Source organism: Hemicordylus capensis, chromosome 1, assembly GCF_027244095.1.
Source record: "Hemicordylus capensis ecotype Gifberg chromosome 1, rHemCap1.1.pri, whole genome shotgun sequence".
In the NCBI taxonomy this organism is placed as follows: domain Eukaryota; kingdom Metazoa; phylum Chordata; class Lepidosauria; order Squamata; family Cordylidae; genus Hemicordylus; species Hemicordylus capensis.
This window is the reverse complement of record NC_069657.1, coordinates 309435622-309453139: the sequence shown is the minus strand read 5'-3', so window position 1 is coordinate 309453139 and position 17518 is coordinate 309435622. Positions and strand designations below refer to the sequence as shown.

Here is a 17518-nt window from a genome sequence, read left to right as displayed (position 1 = left end):
AACTCAAAATTTACAGTAGTGGTTAGTTTTCACAAGCTTTGGGGACAAAGTGGCGACAGCCATACAACCATGTGTGGACTTGACCATGGTGGTGTGTGCCTTTGAAACAAGACTGTTGTCAGGAGTACACTGCAGGTTAGTTTTTGAGAACAGTTGAGAAACAGCCACTGCAGAATGCACCTCATGTTGTACAGGCTTGCAATGAAAATGCACAAGCAATCCCCTTGTCATGGCTCTAATTCAGCCAAGAGTAACAGAACTTACCTACCAGCTATTTACTAGACAACAAGGGGTGGCGTGGGGGGCGGGGGGGGCGGTGCCTAGACTGGGGCTGCCCCACAATCTTTAAAATTATCTCTACTAGCATTTCCCCAGTTTCTGGCAGGCTTTTAGAATAATTCCTGAACTGGACTGGATTTTTGCTCGTTTGAGCGAAGACAATTTTAGCACTTTCCACAAATTATTTGTCTTAATCAGATTTAATTGGATTTTAGGAATATATTTTAACCAATTGTTAAACATCGAACCTTTGAGAAATCGCCTACAATTAAAAGCTTCAGAGTCACCATTTCAAAAAGAAATAAGAGCAGTACAAGATCAAAATGATAAAAGGAAGCTCTCTAATGAGCCTGCTCTCATATATTAGACAGCCCAATATTAGAAAGATTAAGTTAATTCACATATAAATGACATGTTTAAAGTTAAGTGACCCTCAAAAGAATCTGAACAACTCTGGGCTTGCCACTTCTCCTTCATGTTGCCATTAGCTGCTATCGTACATAAAATCTGCTTCATTTAAAAATTAAAAAGGCCAATCCACCAACTTGTGCTTCAGCTCAATGGCTACTAGGAAAATGTCAAGCTATGGCTTATAACAGTGGTAGGTAACCTTGGCTCTTCAAGTATTGTTGAACTACAACTCCCATCAACCCTGCCACACTTTTGGATGGGGATGTTGGGAGTTGTAGTTCAACCACAGCTAGAGTCAACATTACCACCAGCCCCTAGCCTATAAGGATCCCAAGAAGGCTGTGGGACATGCTGTGCAGCCTTACAAGGGCAGAAGAAGTGCTCAGTCTTCACAAGCAGCAATTTAACAGTGTAAGAGGTTTGCCCCAGAGTGTTGGGTGAGCAGAAGGAAGCAAAAGCATTTTTTAAAATGTCCAGAAAGATGTCTGCGAGGGTCATGCAACCCTCACAGACATCTTCCTGGGTGCAAAAAGAGGCTTCTCCAAGAAGGGGAGAAGCAAAAATTGCTTCTTCTTCCCCCATCATTCAGCCAGCACTGGGTGGAAACTTCTCACACTGTTAGTTAAGTCTCTCCTTGCAAAGACGGTGCTCTTGCTCCACTCTCGTAAGGCTGCACAGCATGTCAGCCAATCTCTCCAAAACAATATCTTACCTTGCACTCTGTAAGGTCATAGCTGAAGCTTCCTGATGGCACCACATTTCTTGAATGAAACTGGCTTTGTCTGTCTGCTGCTGCTTCTTCATGTTGTTTCTTGAATCCTATCTCCCCTGCTTTGCAGATGTCAACCTTGCTGCACATATTCCTCATTACTTCCTGTATTGCTGTTCTGTCTTGCAGTCTAGGCTTTGAGCTTAATAGTTTACTGAACCTGTCCACAGACTACCTCATACACTGGAGAAGCACAGGGGTTAAGAATATGTGGCACTATCCAGACTAATTAGTTATGACTAAGTAATGCTGCAATCAATGAGATAAGATAACCATGACAAGTCCCATTAATTTCAATGGGACTTAGTTATGATCAGCAGAATGCATGCTGCCCATGGTTCCCATTCAAATCTAAGTTCTGTAGTGAAATGAGTGGGTAGCCTTTGGCAAGCTCTTATCTCAGTGTCAGCGCTCCATCTGGAAAACGAGGACAATGTAGGTCTTTGGAGGACAACTTGGTCAGATTACAACAGCCAAGGAATTTGATAGCATTACTTACTGGGTTCTGGCTCACTTGTTCCAAAGTGGTCAGATATGAACAGTTAACAGATGGCTATTATTATACTGTCTTTTTTAATACAGTAATACAGAAAAAAACCCAGTTTTTTCTTGGACATGCTTTACAAATGTTTGATGTCTCTTATTGTCTCCGCTTTTAATAAAGTCGTGATTAATGAACAATTTAACCATTGCCTTGCAGCTGCCTTGGGAAACCCAAAAATGTCATTCATTTTGGGATAGAGAATAAATCATAGTTATCCTATTAACTACAGCGGTTCCATCACCACTCTTAACTCCTGTTCCTGCAGCTTAGACTTTCCCCCTAAATATGTATTCAACCAAAAAATGCATTCTGCACCATTCTGAACATACAGCTTAACAACGAGTTGGCTTTCACTATTACTGCATTTTTATCTTGCCGTTCTTGCATCTTTGAATTTACAGTGGCATACATGGGACTCCCATGAAAACACCTCTCAATGCTCTTCAAACTCACACCCCAGGAAATAGGCTTATTAATTTCTGTGACCAGTGTGGAGAAAGCTACTCAAAATAGAAACAAAGTGAAAAATTAAAATAGATAAGCAGAGTTTCTTAGGACACTCTCCAATATTTTAAATGAAAATGCCAAAGATTGTTTTTAGGTATATTGCTCTTCAAGGTAATGATCACTATTAGAATTGTACCATTATATCGTAGAAGATGCAGATGGGTAGGAAACTTATAGAAGCTTAATACAACTAGCACTGCAGGGATGTAAGAATAAGCTCTCTGTGTGTTTCCAAATAACAGTCAAATCAATTTTTAATGTTTTTAAGACTTCACAGTTGTTTGGTCCTCTTATATGATCCTTACAGGATATCCTTAATGTTGATCAGAATGTACCCAAGTCCTCAGTCATAAATCCTCTTGGGACTCAATTAATTTAAGACAGCAGAAGCTCAGTAACACTCAACTAGAAAGGCACACTAAAATATTAATCTATAAACTTTCCAGTAGGCTTATGAGATCACCCAGCATTCTGTGTGTGGGTCCCCCCACCCCAACAACAACTTCGCAACACCTGGATCAATATGAACCAATTCGGGTACAGTTGTAGGGACAGGTAGGGACACCTCACCAGCTTCAAGATGACAGACGCATAAACTTGCGAGGCGCAAGTGGGCTAACTTTTGGACTGTCTAACCAATTTGAACCAAATTTGCTACACTTGTAGGAACACATAGGGACACCTCAATGGTATAGCTCGTGATGATGTCATCCACCCCAATTCAAGATGGTAGGCACATGAACGTTTGGGGCGCAAGAGGTCTAACATGTGGACCACCTAACCAATTTGAAACAAATTTAGTCCAGTTGTAGGGACAGTGAAAGGAGAAAAGCAGGTAGATTAGTTCTTACTAGAACAACTTGTTCACATGTATTGCTTCCATGAGGATGAAAACAGCCAACAAGGAATAAATCATCTGAGGGTGGGCAGAGCTATTCACATTAAGAATACAATATTCTGCTTCTGCAAATGCCTTCCGCAGTCAAATGCATTCCTGAGACCAAAGGAATCAAGAAACAAAAGCTGTGCATTGAGGGACAGACGGCAGTTTGTGTGGCAGCTTCCCTCTGCAGCGAATGAGTGAATGAATGAAAGAGCAACTTCAGGGAAGTGGGACTGTTTTCATCAGGGCTGCCATGGGGTGGGCGGGGAGGCTAACCGCCCCTTCATACACTGTGGCCCCAAACTTGATTGCAGCTTCCAACGGTAATTAAAAACAACACTCCCCCCAACCCCCAACAAGGAAACTATGCATTTAAAGTCACACATAGTTGGGCTCCAACTGCCTGTTTCCCTGGCTGTTTAGCTAAGTGAAAAGGAGGAAATATGTGGAACTAAATCCCAAAATATGCCCCAAACTAAATATTATAACTGGTTTCTCTTAAGAGGTTTTATTTAAAACATAGGTTTTAATCTGAACAAGGAGTACTCTTGCAATCACTTAAGGGTAGCAAAGAGTGGTTTGCCAGCCGATCGCCGCCCTTCTAGGCGGCACGGCTCATTTGCCCCCAGCCTCCACCTGGGAGGAGCACGTGGCACTGGGAGTCAGCTCCCATTGGCCCCGACGTGCCTCCTGGGCGGGGCCTGTACGAGCGAGCCGGCAGCACGCATGCGCCGGCTCAGTCCTTTTCTCACGCGCGCAGAGAGAGGACGTCTGCCGGCGAGCTCCGAGGCTGGTCACGAACACGTGGCCGGGCCTAGTCGGAGCGGCTGCGCTGGGGGCTGTAGCAGCGGCGTAGGGCTCTTAAGCCCTACCTACGGGGGTGCAGGGGGGCCCGCCTCCTTCGGCACTGCGGGCACAGCGGCCTCTTTCGGTGCCGCGGACGCGGCTTGCTCCGAGCGGCTGCATCGGGGGCTGTAGCGGCGGCAGAGGGCTCTTAAGCCCTACCGCCGAGGATACAGGGTGGCCCGCCGGTTGCGCTGCCACCTTTTGCGGAGCCGCGGACACGGTGATATTTGGGGGACGGGCCCGGCCGGGTCCCCGCCCCCCACAGCGGGGCAGGCTTCAAGCCCAGACTGCGGCCCAACCGCATCGCGGCTGCACCGGGGGCTGTAGCAGCGGCCAATAGGCACCAGCACCGTCTCAGACAGGCCTGACCACCACCCCCAGCAGCCTTTGGCAGCAGCGTAGGGCTCTAAAGCCCTGCTGCTGAGGGCAGGAGCACAGCTGCGGCTAAGGGCTTTTAAGCCCCACTGCTGTGGGTGCAGGGCCTATAAGCCGCAGGGCTCCTAGGCTTCTAGGCCGGGCAGGCCTCTTGGGGGCAGCGGTGGCCTGAGGAGGCTCTTTGGCCTGGCTCTCTTTGCTGCACCCGCCTTCTCCTCTGGTGGTAGCTCTCAGCTCTCGGGGGCTATAGGCCTGGCGGCAGCCCAACTCTTCAGGAAGAAAAACTCTTCAGGCAGACCAACTCCGGAGCAGCACAACACAACAGGCCGGTTGCCCGGTCCGAGGTTTGGAGCACGGGTCAGGTAGGGATCCGCGGGAGAGTTGGGCACGGGGTGTATGAGGCGCAGGTATATGATAAATCGAGCGCTCTAACAACAGCGCCAGAGCATAAGAAGTTGGCATTCAGCCTATTCCCCCCCCCTTTCCCTCTGGGTTTGAGTGGGCGTACCTCGGTCACGGCTACTATGGGCCCAAAGAAGGCCCCAGTTAAGAAGGGCGGCAAGCTCGTGCGGCCTGCTAAGAGTCGTCATTGGATGATGAAGGCGATCTCGAGCTGGGGGCCATCAGGGTGCTTATCGCCCGCCTCCAAGCCCTGGAGAAGCAGCGCGCTGCCCCAGCGGGGGACGGAACAGGTAGAGGGCCTTCTGGGGTCCCCCCACATCCGCAAAGGACATCCAGGGCTGCCATAAAGGCCAAGCTAATGCAGGGTTTTGCTGAACGTTTGGCAGCGCTAGAAACGCTAGAAGCGGGACCAGCTACAGCCGAATTGGGAGGGAGCAAGCCACTCCAGGCTGAACCAGTGCAGGGTGATGGCGGTGAGGACCCCGGGGACGACGGGAATGGCGCTGGTGAGTTACCTCAAGGGGCATGGCCTTGGGGCTTGCCCTACAATTCCCCCTTAGGGCCATACGGGTGGTATCCTGGCCCTATCAACTGGGCGTCGCCACACGCCACCTGTAATCAGGTTTGGCAGGGAGGGGGGCATGTGGGTGGGCCTTGGATGGCTCCACCTTAGCCCCCCACGGGGCAGCAGCTCAGATGGGCGCTGCTTGGCACGCCGGCGATGTGCTAGTCCCACTGGGAGACCACCTCTTGCCTGCAGTCAAGGAGCGTATTTGGAGGAATGAGTGCATGGACATATTCCAGTTGCTTTTCAAGGAACCCGAGCCAATTGACAAGGATGCGGTCCAAGGAAAAGACAAGGAGAAGACCAGAAGGAAGCCCATCGAGCATAACTGGGCCAATTGGGTCTCAGGGTTTACGGTCTACGTGGGCGTGGTCATGCAAAAATACCCCGAGAAGGGCCCCACGCTCATTAAGTACTTTGATATTATGCATAGGGCTTTTATGAACTTTGCGGGTAATGCCTGGGAGCGCTACGGCCAAGAGTTCTGGGAGCGCGCTTCTAACAACACAGCGATCTCCTGGGAGAGGCAACACCCGGAGCTATGGCTCCAGATCATGACGCCCGCCAGGCCTTTGGTCGGCGAGCGATCAGACAGCGGTCACCTCATTTCCAAGACACCAGCAGCGTCAGCAGCCTCGGCTGCGGGCGCCCAGGGGGTTCAAAGTCCCCTGATATGATGGGAATTTAATAGGAATGGAAAATGTACGCGCTCCCCATGCAAATACAGGCATGATTGTGGCTTCTATGGCGGACACCACGCAGGCCTCTACTGTCAGAGGACGAAAGCCCTCAGGGGAAGAGGGGGCTACCAACACATGGGAGGGGGAAAAGGTCCCGCAGCCGCCCATGGGGCCAGTGCGGGAAAAGGGCCCCAGCCCAATTAAAATCCCGATGCTCCAGAGGCTGCTGCGCGACTACCCTGATAGGGAGCACGCACGCTATATAGAAGACGGTTTTGTAAGGGGTTTTAGAATACTATGTCAATCCAGACGTACCCATAGTCTTGCCCACAACTTGAAATCCATAGAGGGAATGGAACACATAGTGGCTAAGAAAATTGCTAGAGTGTGGCACTGGATAGGGTTCTAGGCCCCTTCGCCGAGCTCCTGCTGCCAACCTTGAGGATATCCCCACTGGGCGTGGTACCGAAGAAGGTGCCGGGTGAGTACAGGCTCACCCACCACCTGTCATATCTGCGGGGCAGCTCGGTCAATGATGGTATACCGACCGAGCTCTGCTCGGACCAGTACACATCCTTTGATGAGGCAGTGGCTGTCAGGCAGTGGCTGTCGGGCCCTCATGGCGAAGTGCAATATCAAGTCCGCCTTCCACCTGCTGCTGGTGCACCCGGATGACTTTGATCTATTGGGTTTTGCATTTAACGGGGGGTACTACATCGATAGAGCCCTACCCATGGGATTCTCCGTCTCCTGCGCGTGATTTGAGGCCTTTAGCACTATGCTAGAGTGGGCACTGCACCGCGAGGCCCGGCTCAGCTCATTAGCTTGACGATTTTATTTTTGTAGGGAGGGCGGGGTCTAGCCAATGCTCGCACCTACTGCACACTTTGGGGGCTCTCTGCAGCAAGCTGGGGGGGGGCCCTGGCGAAGGACAAGACCAAAGGGCCGGCCACAAAGCTAACTTTTTTGGGAATAGAACTGGACATCGTAGATCAGCTCTCACGCCTCCCTGACAGCAAACTCAATACCCTGAGGGAGCTTCTTAAAGAGTGGAGCGGGGCCAGGAAGGTAACGTTACACCAGTTACAGTCATTGGTGGGCCACCTCAACTTTGCCTGCAGAGTGGTGGCCCCTGGTCACTCCTTTCTAAGGTGGCTATGTGATGCCACGGTGGGGTACAGTCAGCCCCACTTCCTGATTAGAGTGACAGCCACCATGAGGGAAGAAACAAGGCTCTGGCAGACTTTCCTGGATTTCTTTAAAGGGGTATCCTTCTGGCGGTCCTCCCAGCTTCTCGAAGCTGACTTCCAGGTGCAGTCTGACGCTGCTGGAGGCCTTGGCTTCGGCTTGTACCTGCGGGGGCGCTGGTGCGCGGAGCGCTGGCCAAGCAGGTGGGCCGAAAAGAGATTCACGAGGGACCTCACATTCCTTGAACTCTTTCCCATAGTGGTGGCGGCACACATCTGGGCGGAGTTTTTCAGGGATGCAGTGGTTCGGTTCTGGTGCGACAACCTGGCCGTTGTCCAGATCATTAACAACCAAACTTCTAAGTCACAGCGCGTTATGGGGTTGGTCCGTGCCTTGGTACTAACCTGTTTACGCCATAACACACTCTTCACTGCCCAGCACATTCCCGGGGTGCAGAACGAAGTGGCGGATGCCCTGTCTTGCTTCCAGATGCAGCGCTTCCGGAAGCTGGCCTCCGAAGCCACCAAGCAGCCAGAAAAGGTGCCCGAATGGTTGTGGAGTCTTGGAGTGTAGAAGCGTTTAGGGCCATCCGGGCTTCCATAGCGCCCAGGACTCGGTTAGCCTACGAGAAAAGGGTTAGGGCCTTTCTGCAATTTAGATCGCAGGTAGGACTCGAACATGCCTGGCCAGTGCCGCCAGAGCACCTTATGCAGTATCTGGTACACCTTCGGGCTAGGGGGCTGGCGGTGAGCACCTTAGCTGGCCACCTGGCCGCGCTGGCCTTCTTTTCGAAGGCCAGGGGGCTCCCCGACCATTTGGGAGACTTTAGGGTGAGACACATGCTGGAAGGCTGGGCGAGGGAGACACCCGCACAGCCTGACCAGCGCAGGCCAGTCACACCAGAGGCGCTGCAGCGGGCCCTGCTGCAGCTGGGTGGGGTCTGTTCATCTCCCTATGAGGAAGCCCTGTTCCGGGCGTCAGCATTGGTAGCCTTCTTCGGAGCCTTTAGGGTGGGTGAGATGTTCCCTAGGGGCACTCACAGCCCAGCGGGCAGGGTGCTGCAATTTCGCGACCTTACCATGCGTGCTTCCCACGTGGTGCTTCACCTTCGTTTCTCCAAAATGGACCAGAGGGGTAGGGGCCAAAGGGTAACCTTGCATGTGGCAGACGATCATGGCATGTGCCCAGTACGGGCACTGTTGGCCTACCTGGCGGCCAGGGGGTAGGCCAGGGGGTGCCTCTTTGTCCACGCCGATGGGCGCCACCTGACCCAATTCCAATTCTGGGCAGTGATGAGGAGGGCTTTCGTGGCGGCTGGAGTGTCCACGCGTCACTTAACCTCCCATTCTTTTCGCATTGGGGCAGCCTCGGTTGCCGCGCGCATGGGCTACCCGGGCCCTGCAATTCAGCAGCTGGGCAGGTGGCGGTCCGGGGCCTATCGCAAATACATGCGCTAAACGGGGCTCTGCCCCACCAAACGGGGTGCTGCCCCACCAAACGGGGCGCTGCCCCACCACCTCACGGCCTTACAATTCTAGGCCCCCGCGCTGCTACCCTTTGCTATACCTCGCTCATCTTGCCTCTTCACTGCCTCCCCACCGCTAGCCTTTGCTGCACCTCACTCATCATATTTCTTCTCTTGCACAGGGCTGCAGTCGACAGGGCCACAGGCGGCGAAGGAGTGCACCAGAGTCCTCATACTGGGCCACTCTTTCGTTTTCTGGGCACTAAAATGGGCGCAGGGCGCCAACCCGGGAACTCAGCTGGGCCTAGGGCGTTGGGCCACAGTAGATTGGTGCGGTCGGCGGGGCATGCGGAGAGCCCAGCTTCTGCCAATGCTGCACGAATTCCTTGAGGAGAATCCGGCACCGGATATCCTGCTGCTGCATTTCGGGGGCAATGACCTAGTTAGCCAGTCAGGCGTTTCTCTCTCCCAGCAGATTATACAAGACCTGGCAGTCGTGTTCTCCTTGTGCCCAGGTTTGATCATTATTTGGTCTGATATCACCCAGCGGAGGGTATGGAGGGGAGCCGTCAAGCAGAACAAGGTGGATAGGGCCAGACGGGGGGTAAATGTAGCAATTGCACGCATCCTGGCCTCTGAGTGAGGCAGCTGCATTCTGCATGAGGATATCAAGTTTTCACTGCCCCTTTTATACAGAGGTGACGGTGTGCACCTGTCACCTATGGGCATGAGGTTTTTTGTGGATGACCTGCGGCTGGGATTGGCCACAGTATTGGTAGGCTTGTGGGGTGTGCGGGGCGTCAAGCTGGGCTGACGCCCGCCGTGGCGGGCACAGTGCGGCGGTGAACTGCAAAAAAGCAGTGCGGCACACAAAAAAGCAGTGCGTTGCTCCTACCTCTCTGCAAATGACATCCTTCCGTATGGCTTGGCAGCGTCGGACGGGTGGCGTTAATTGCAGAGACCTGACCTTAGGTCGGTGATGAAGGGCACCCCCTTCGTGAACAGCGGGCCACCCGGAGTCAAGGTGTCTGCGCCCCGGGCTTTTAGGTCGGGGCGGCCACAGGATTGGCCGACCCATTAGGGACCGCACTGTAGCTTGTTGAGCGCCAATCCCAGCTGCTGTGCCCCACAGGCACTATTGAAATTGTTACCCCTAATAAAAGTGGCCAACTTCACCAAATGCATTATGTGTCCGTGTCTCCTTGGGTCTGGGTGCAATATCAAGTTACTCCTTATTTTAGAAAATCAATAATATGTTTAGCACTACTTGTAACTGTCCTATTATTGTCACTTTGACTGAACGCAGGTAGTTTTGTCGCAGACTTTTAGTCCAAGCAGAAGCAAGATATTGTGAACATATCACACACATTACTCTTGGCAATAACACAAAAACAACCTGAAGATATGTTTTTCCAAGCATGCATTAAAGAAAACAAAGTTTAGAACGCTGTACTTTGGATGTTTACTAAGAAAGGGGAAAAGGCAATATTCTGCCACAGCAGTCAACCAAAACAAATTATACGGCTTCCCTTCTCCAACTCGGATCCCCAACACTTCCTCTTGAAGCATTCTGAAAGGAAAATACTGTTTGACACAATAAATGAAGATTAGGGAAAGCTACTATCTGCTGATGCGGATACTCATTCTCAAAAGTTAACGCTAATTTTGCACTACAAATTTGCTTTCAAAGTTTTTCAAATACTCTTAGCAACATTCACCTAATTGGTTTTCCAGAAACAGGACGACTACCTAAGCCATCATTTACATCTCTTAACTGTTAATGCCAAGCACAGATGCTTAGTGGAAATGCAAGCAAATTAAAAGTGGTAATGAACACTTCTGAAACATTCTTCTTGTTATGCTGTAATGAAAGCCTGGGAAAACCTATTAAGTAAGTGTATGCCATGCAAGAGTGTCTTATAGATTGCCACTACATCCCACTACTGCTTTTTAAATGGGAGAAGAGTTTTCAAATGCTGAAGTTCCTTGAAATTCGATGCATAAGCAATAAGAAAGCTGGAACCACCTGGGTATATATTACCAACACTCAGCCCCTTGAGCTCATCTGGTATTGAAAAAAAAGGTTCTCCTGTTTGTTGTGAAGCATTTGAATTTGGTTGACTTATTCAAAATACACTCTGAGCATTTTTCAGACCATGCCATAACTCCTGATAGTAATAACCTGAATTAAAAAGGCATCACTTATGCTAACAGTTTTATCAAGCACCCAGCTTGCCAGAATACTCAGTGGTGGCTTTTAATTTTCTCATGCAACTGTGGATGAGCATCCTAGCTCACTTGGAGACAAGGCATGGCCTCTGCCCTTTTGCTTGTTAGAGAATCTTCATGAGATCAAAAGCTGAATAATGGCAGTGTGTCTGTCGCTGCACAAGGATGGAGCCTGCCAGCGCCAATTGTCTGTTAGCAACCACCACAAAAGGATACCTTTTGTAGGAGTAGAAATTCTAATGGTTGGCATCACACTTACACCATCAAGTTTCCAACCATACTATAATCAAACAAACATCATGCTTCCAGCTTAGGCTTCATATTGAAATCCCACGAACACAAAATCTGCGGAGGTATTTTACTTACCCTGTTAAGACGGCCGCAGTTCAAGACAACTGCTACAAGTCTCTTCATTGTGTCTTCCAGTTTCCTGAAACACTTGCCCAGAATCTGACTAGACAGATCTGCATCACTTAATAATTGGGCTAGGATGCAAACTCCGCGAGTCATAACATCTGAAAAAGGAAGTTCAGGAAGGCTACACAAAGTGACCAGGCCATCAAGCAATAGAAAGACAGAATCAGATATAGTAGAGCAATCATTTCCAAGTTTTTTAACATCTGCTCTCAGACCTCTGGCCTCTGTCACATTTTTTAGTTCAAGGAAACATTGTAGGAACCGCATGTGAGCAACCAAAGAAATTCTCTTGTCAGCACAAGGAGTCAATATTGTTTCACCGAGGGGATTGACATGAGGTGCAGAACAGTTGCAATCACCCTTACTATGGCTAGAAGTAGACAAGATCTCTAGTGTATCGCCTATAAAGTCATTTGAGACATCACATCCAGAATCTTCAAGATGGCCGGAACAATCTTCTGTGTTGATAAGCAGAGTCTTGCCTATGACAACTGGAATCCCTGCAATGCAAGAACACAAGCAGTAAGCCAGTGTGTTGTGGTGAATGAATGAAATGCTGGATCCAGGGGATCTGGGTTCAAGTGTCAACACATTCATCAAGCTCATCGGGTGATCTTAGGTTGATCACCCTCAGTCTAATATTCCCCTCAGGTTTGTTATAAGGATAAAGTGGGGTTCAAGTAGGAAAGGTCCCTGAACACCATTCTGAGCTCCTTGGAGGAAGGGGAAGAAAGAAGTGAAAATAAAAATAAACAGCTCATTAAATCACTGGGTTTCCATCATATCCCTTACTTTGCTTCCAGAAAGGCTAAGCATAATATCACATCTTAAAAATAGCAACATTACAAACAAGAGCCAGGAATATGAAAGGTGCTTGCTTTTCTATGACCATGATAGCTACCTGCTTCTGATGAATAGGTCACTTCATTCATTCAGAATGAAAAGGAACATTGGCCTTACTGTGAAGGGTTCTTTTTCCTGGTGGTAGGAGATCCTCAGGAAGAAAGGGTTAGGAACTGCCCATGCCTGAGACAGAACTCGACCATGTGATTCTTGTGGGCGTAGCTGGCTCCCAGTTCCAGGACTGTTGAGCGAGGAGCGTCTGGCCCTTGGAGAGAGCTGTGTCTGTGTGTATGAGGTCTGTACGAAGTGTGAAGAAGTAGATAAAGAGCAGAAACTAGAATAGACAACATGAGAATTAAGTTAGAAAAAACAACCTGATCTAAACTTTGTGGCCCTGAGAGCTGACTCTTTTAGTGATATCCCAGCTTAAAATGTAGCTGGCATCCCCCCAAACTAATAACATACAGTTAAGAGCATCCGGGAGGGGCTGAGGATCTCCTACCACCAGGAAAAAGAACCCTTCATGGTAAGGCCAATGTTCCTTTTTCCTCTGGTGGTAGGAGATCCTCAGGAAGGGACGTGCCCAAGCTAAAGACACCAGTCCCTGGGAGGGAAGGATGCAATTACAGCACTTGTTGCAGCACTGTGCGACCGAAGGCTGCCTGCTGCTCAGAAAACTCCGATATTTTATAATGCCGAATAAATTGTGTTGTGGATGCCCAGGTGGCCGCTCTGCAAATTTCAGACAGGGGAACGTGCGTGGAGAAAGCCGCCGATGCGACTGCGCTTCTGGTTGAGTGAGCCAATATTCCCCCTGGTGGTGACAGATTGAAAGCGGAGTAGGCCAGGAGAATACAAGACCTAATCCAGCCTGACAGGGTGGCCTTGGATACCTTGTTCCCCAAGGTAGGAGAATGGAAGGAAACAAATAGGGCATCTGACTTTCTGATTTCTTTAGTCCTCCTAAGATAAACACGTAATGCTCTACGCACATCTAGCTTGTGCCATAATTTTTCCATTGGGTGTACCGGGAGGGGACAAAATGAGGGTAAAACGATGATCTGGGATCTATGAAACTGTGAATTAACTTTCGGAAGAAAGGTGGGATCCACACATAGCAATACGGCATCAGATTGATAAGTGCAGAATTCTTTTTTCGATGATAGGGCACCGAGTTCAGATACCCGTCGAGCGGATGTGATTGCCACAAGAAAAAGTACCTTGTAGGACAATATCTTTAGTGGTATAGATGAAATGGGTTCAAATGGGGCTTTGGTCAGAGCACTGAGAACCCTGTTAAGATTCCACGTAGGGAAACGCTTTGACGGGAGGAGGTGCCAGATTGGTAGCGCCACATAGGAATTTCGAAATATGCAGATGGAGTGATAGATGACAGCCTGAGGAAAGCTTGAGGATCGAAACCAGGGCTGAAACTTGTCTTTGTAAGGTAGCAGGACAGAGTTGTTTGTCTAAACCTACCTGTAGGAAATTCAGCACCTCGGGAACTCCTGCCGAAACTGGGTCAATGTCGTGTGCGCGGGCCCAGGTTAGAAAAGCAGACCATGTAGTTTGATATATTCTGTGTGTGGATTCCCGCCTAGCAGCCAATATGGTATTCTGTTCCGATGTGGAGTATCCACTAGCCGCTAAGGACACGCGCTCAACCTTCGAGCAGAGAGTTGCAGCCATTGTGGCTCTGGAGTAAATACTGACCCCTGAACCAGGAGGTCCCATCGAGTTGGTAGGTGCCACGGCGGTCTGACTGCCAACTCGAGGATACTGGAAAAGCAGGGCCGGCGAGGCCAGTGAGGAGCTATGAGGATGAGCTTGGCCCTTTCTAGGATCATCTTCTTGATTACCTTCATGATGATGGGTACTGGTGGGAAGGCGTATAGAAGGACCTTTGGCCATGGAGAGTGAAGTGCGTCCGTCGCTTCCGCACGTGTGGAGTGGTATCTTGAATAAAAGCGGGGAAGCTGATGGTTTTGTGTAGAGGCAAACAGATCCACCTGTGGGAGGCCCAGGATTTGAGTCATCTGATAAAATATGTCTGGGTGCAGAGACCATTCGCCTGGGTCGAGTGATTTGCAGCTGAGCCAGTCCACAAGTTCGTTGTCCTCCCCTTTCAGGTGTTCCGCCGAGATTGATAGGAGATTGTTCTCTGCCCATCCGAAAAGGAGCTCTGACTCCTCCATCAATATCCTGGACTTGGTGCCCCCCTGGCGGTTGATGTGAGCCTTCACTGTTACGTTGTCCGTTCTGACCAGGATGTGTCGATGACGAAGGAATTCTTGAAAGCTGAGAAGCACCAGGCAGGCTGCCCTGAGTTCTAGCCAGTTGATGGGTCGCCCCTTTTCCTCCAGAGACCAGGAGCCCTGTGTGACATGTGTCCGACAGTGGGCTCCCCACCCCGATAGACTGGCGTCCATGGTTACTACCACTCGTGGGGGCTCCTCCAGTGGATGGCCCCGGTTGAGGGCTGGGGACAACCACCAGAGTAGGGACTCCCGGACTCGTTGAGGGATCTTGATCGACGTCCTGGAGCAAGCCATGATGTCGTCCTGCCAAGGGAGGAGCAACCACTGTAGGGGGCGAGAGTGCCATCTGGCCCACGGTGTGCAGAGAAGACAGGCAATCATGGATCCCAACGCTTGGGCTAAAATCATGACATCCTCCGAAGTCTTGGAGAGGAGCGGGTGTAGCTGTTGGATAATCTTTAGTCGCCGTTCCGGTGGCAGAGATACCCTCCCCCGATCTGTATCGAAAAGGGCCCCTAGATGAACCAATTTCTGAGTGGGCTCAAGGTGGCTCTTGGTTTGATTTACTACGAAGCCATGATCCGCTAGTGCTTGTAGTGAAGTGCGGACATCTTTGACGGCCTATTCCTGAGTGCGAGCTCTGATAAGGAGATCGTCCAAATACGTGTGAATGTGTGCCCCCTGGAGGTGGAGGTGAGACACCAGAGCTACCATCACCTTGGTGAACACCCGCGGAGCGGATGATAGGCCAAAGGGAAGTGCGCGATACTGGTAATGGTTCCCATCGTAGGCAAAGCGTAGGTGCCTGCGGGAGCCGTCTCTGATGGGGATATGTAAGTAAGCCTCCGAAAGGTCTATTATCAGATAATCCCCCGGCTGTATGGTCTCCTTTATGGTGTGCAAGGATTCCATCCAAAATTTCCTTTTTTGAATGAAACGATTGAATGCCCTCAGATCTAGTACCACCCTCCAGGTTCCATCTTTCTTTGGAACAAGGAACAGAATGGAGTAGGTGCCTAGAAAATGCTGGGAAGTTGGAACCGTCTCGATTGCCTGCATCTGAAGTAAGTGTTGGACAGCTTGATGCATCCGTATGTGTTTGATGGGATTGGAAGATTTTGGTGTGGGGATGAATCGGTCATGTGGGCTGGAAGAAAGTTCGATGTCGCAGCCGTTGGATACTACGTCTAAAACCCAGGTATCGGAAGCTGAGGACATCCAAGTAGTGCAATGGTCCGATAGCCGCCCGCCTGCAGGAGTGGTGTCATTGCTTCTTGTGGTTGGCAAAGGAGCTAAATTGCTTGTGTGAATATCCTCTGGTATTGCCTCTAAATCGTTGTCTCCATTGCGGCTGGAAAGAACCTCTGGGAGACGTGAATTGTGACTCTCGCGATGGATAGTTCTGGTTGAAATTGGATGAGTATGGTTGGTTGAAGGTTTGCCTATACGGGCGAAAGGGTCTTGCGGAATTATGAAAGGAGCCACGAAACCCCCCGCGAGTGTAGTGCATAACTTTCTTTTTATCCCTAGATTCTACGAGAACTGATTCTAGGACCGGTCCAAAAAGTCCCCCCCTGCAAAGGGCGCTGAGGTTAAGGCTAACTTTGATATATAATCCACGTTCCAGGCCTTAAGCCAGAGGGACCTACGCAGTGCCACACCTGCAACCATGGCCCTAGAGGACTGTTGGTTGTTATCTAAACTCGAGTCGGCCATTAGTGCCACCGCCTTGGCCATTTTATTAATGCCCTGACAAAGCTTGGTCAATTCAGGAGGGACCATCTTGACAAGCTCCTTGGCCCAGAGTAAGGATGCTCTGGCAAAGATGGAATTGGTCACCGAGATTTTTATAGAAGAGGAGGATGCGTTGTGAACCTTCTTAAGAAGAGAATCACGACGACAGTCCTCCTGAGACTTCAATTGTTCTTGACCCTCTGATTGAATCACAGTACCCGAGACCAACTGGACCACAGGGGGGTCCACTTTAGGGGTGGCCAGGAGCTTCGTAACATCCGTAGGAAACATGTAATGTCTCTTAGGAATGTTACCTATGGGTCTGGTTGCGGTAGGTCGATGCCACTCCGTGCACATGACTCTTTGAAATAAAGGAGGAAACAGAACTACAGGACTCACCGGTTCAGAGGCAGGAAAAACCTGCTGGTCTAGTTTGGAGGTCAGGCCCTCTGGTTCAGGTGGAAAGATATCACTAATTGCCCGCTTCGCCTTTGCTAGAAGGACCTCGAAATCTGTAGATGAAAACAGCCTGGCTGAATTAGGAATAGGCGGTGTAACCTCTTCATTGGAAAGTTCCCCCTCCTCCTTATCTGAGTCGATGGGAGCAGAGGGTTCCCTAGGGTGTGAATGCGGTGAGTCCCCTTCAGAAGAGGAATGCGTGTGTATCGGGGGGATAGACCGTTCAGGTAGTAAGGGGGGGAAGGGTGGGTATGATAGGTAGTGGGGGATGTGGAGGGGGTAGTGAAGGGATGGAGAGTGAAGGGATGGAGGGTACCATTGGAACCACCCGTTTTGGTTGCTTACGTTGTTTCATTCCATTAGAAGAGGATGACGAAGAGGATGAGCACCTGCGTTTTCTCTTATGTCTGTGAGGAAAAAGTCTGGGTATGAAATTGCCCCGCTTAGATAGGGGAATGGCCGTCTGGGGCTTGAGTCAGGAGAGGAAGATGATAGTCTGTCTGAACCTCTCCTGTTGGATGTCCGCCTGTGACAGGTTTTGCTCACTTGACTTGGGTCTGGAGCAACCGTGACCAGAGGGAGCCTGTCAGACGGGCTATGGTCTGTTTGTAAAGCTGTTAATTGCACTGCAGCTACAGGGGGCTCTTGTAGCAACTCCCACCTA

At 50.2% G+C, this 17518-nt stretch overlaps 1 protein-coding gene across 1 annotated transcript in view; it reads right to left on the bottom strand.

The window, feature by feature from the left end:
• Positions 1-17518, bottom strand: part of MEI4 (meiotic double-stranded break formation protein 4) — a 328392-nt gene that overhangs the window by 98221 nt on the left and 212653 nt on the right. The window contains exon 4 of the mRNA XM_053280443.1: positions 11510-12060. Within this exon, the coding sequence (XP_053136418.1) occupies positions 11510-12060 (551 nt within the window). The remainder of the gene's footprint in view (positions 1-11509; positions 12061-17518) is intronic.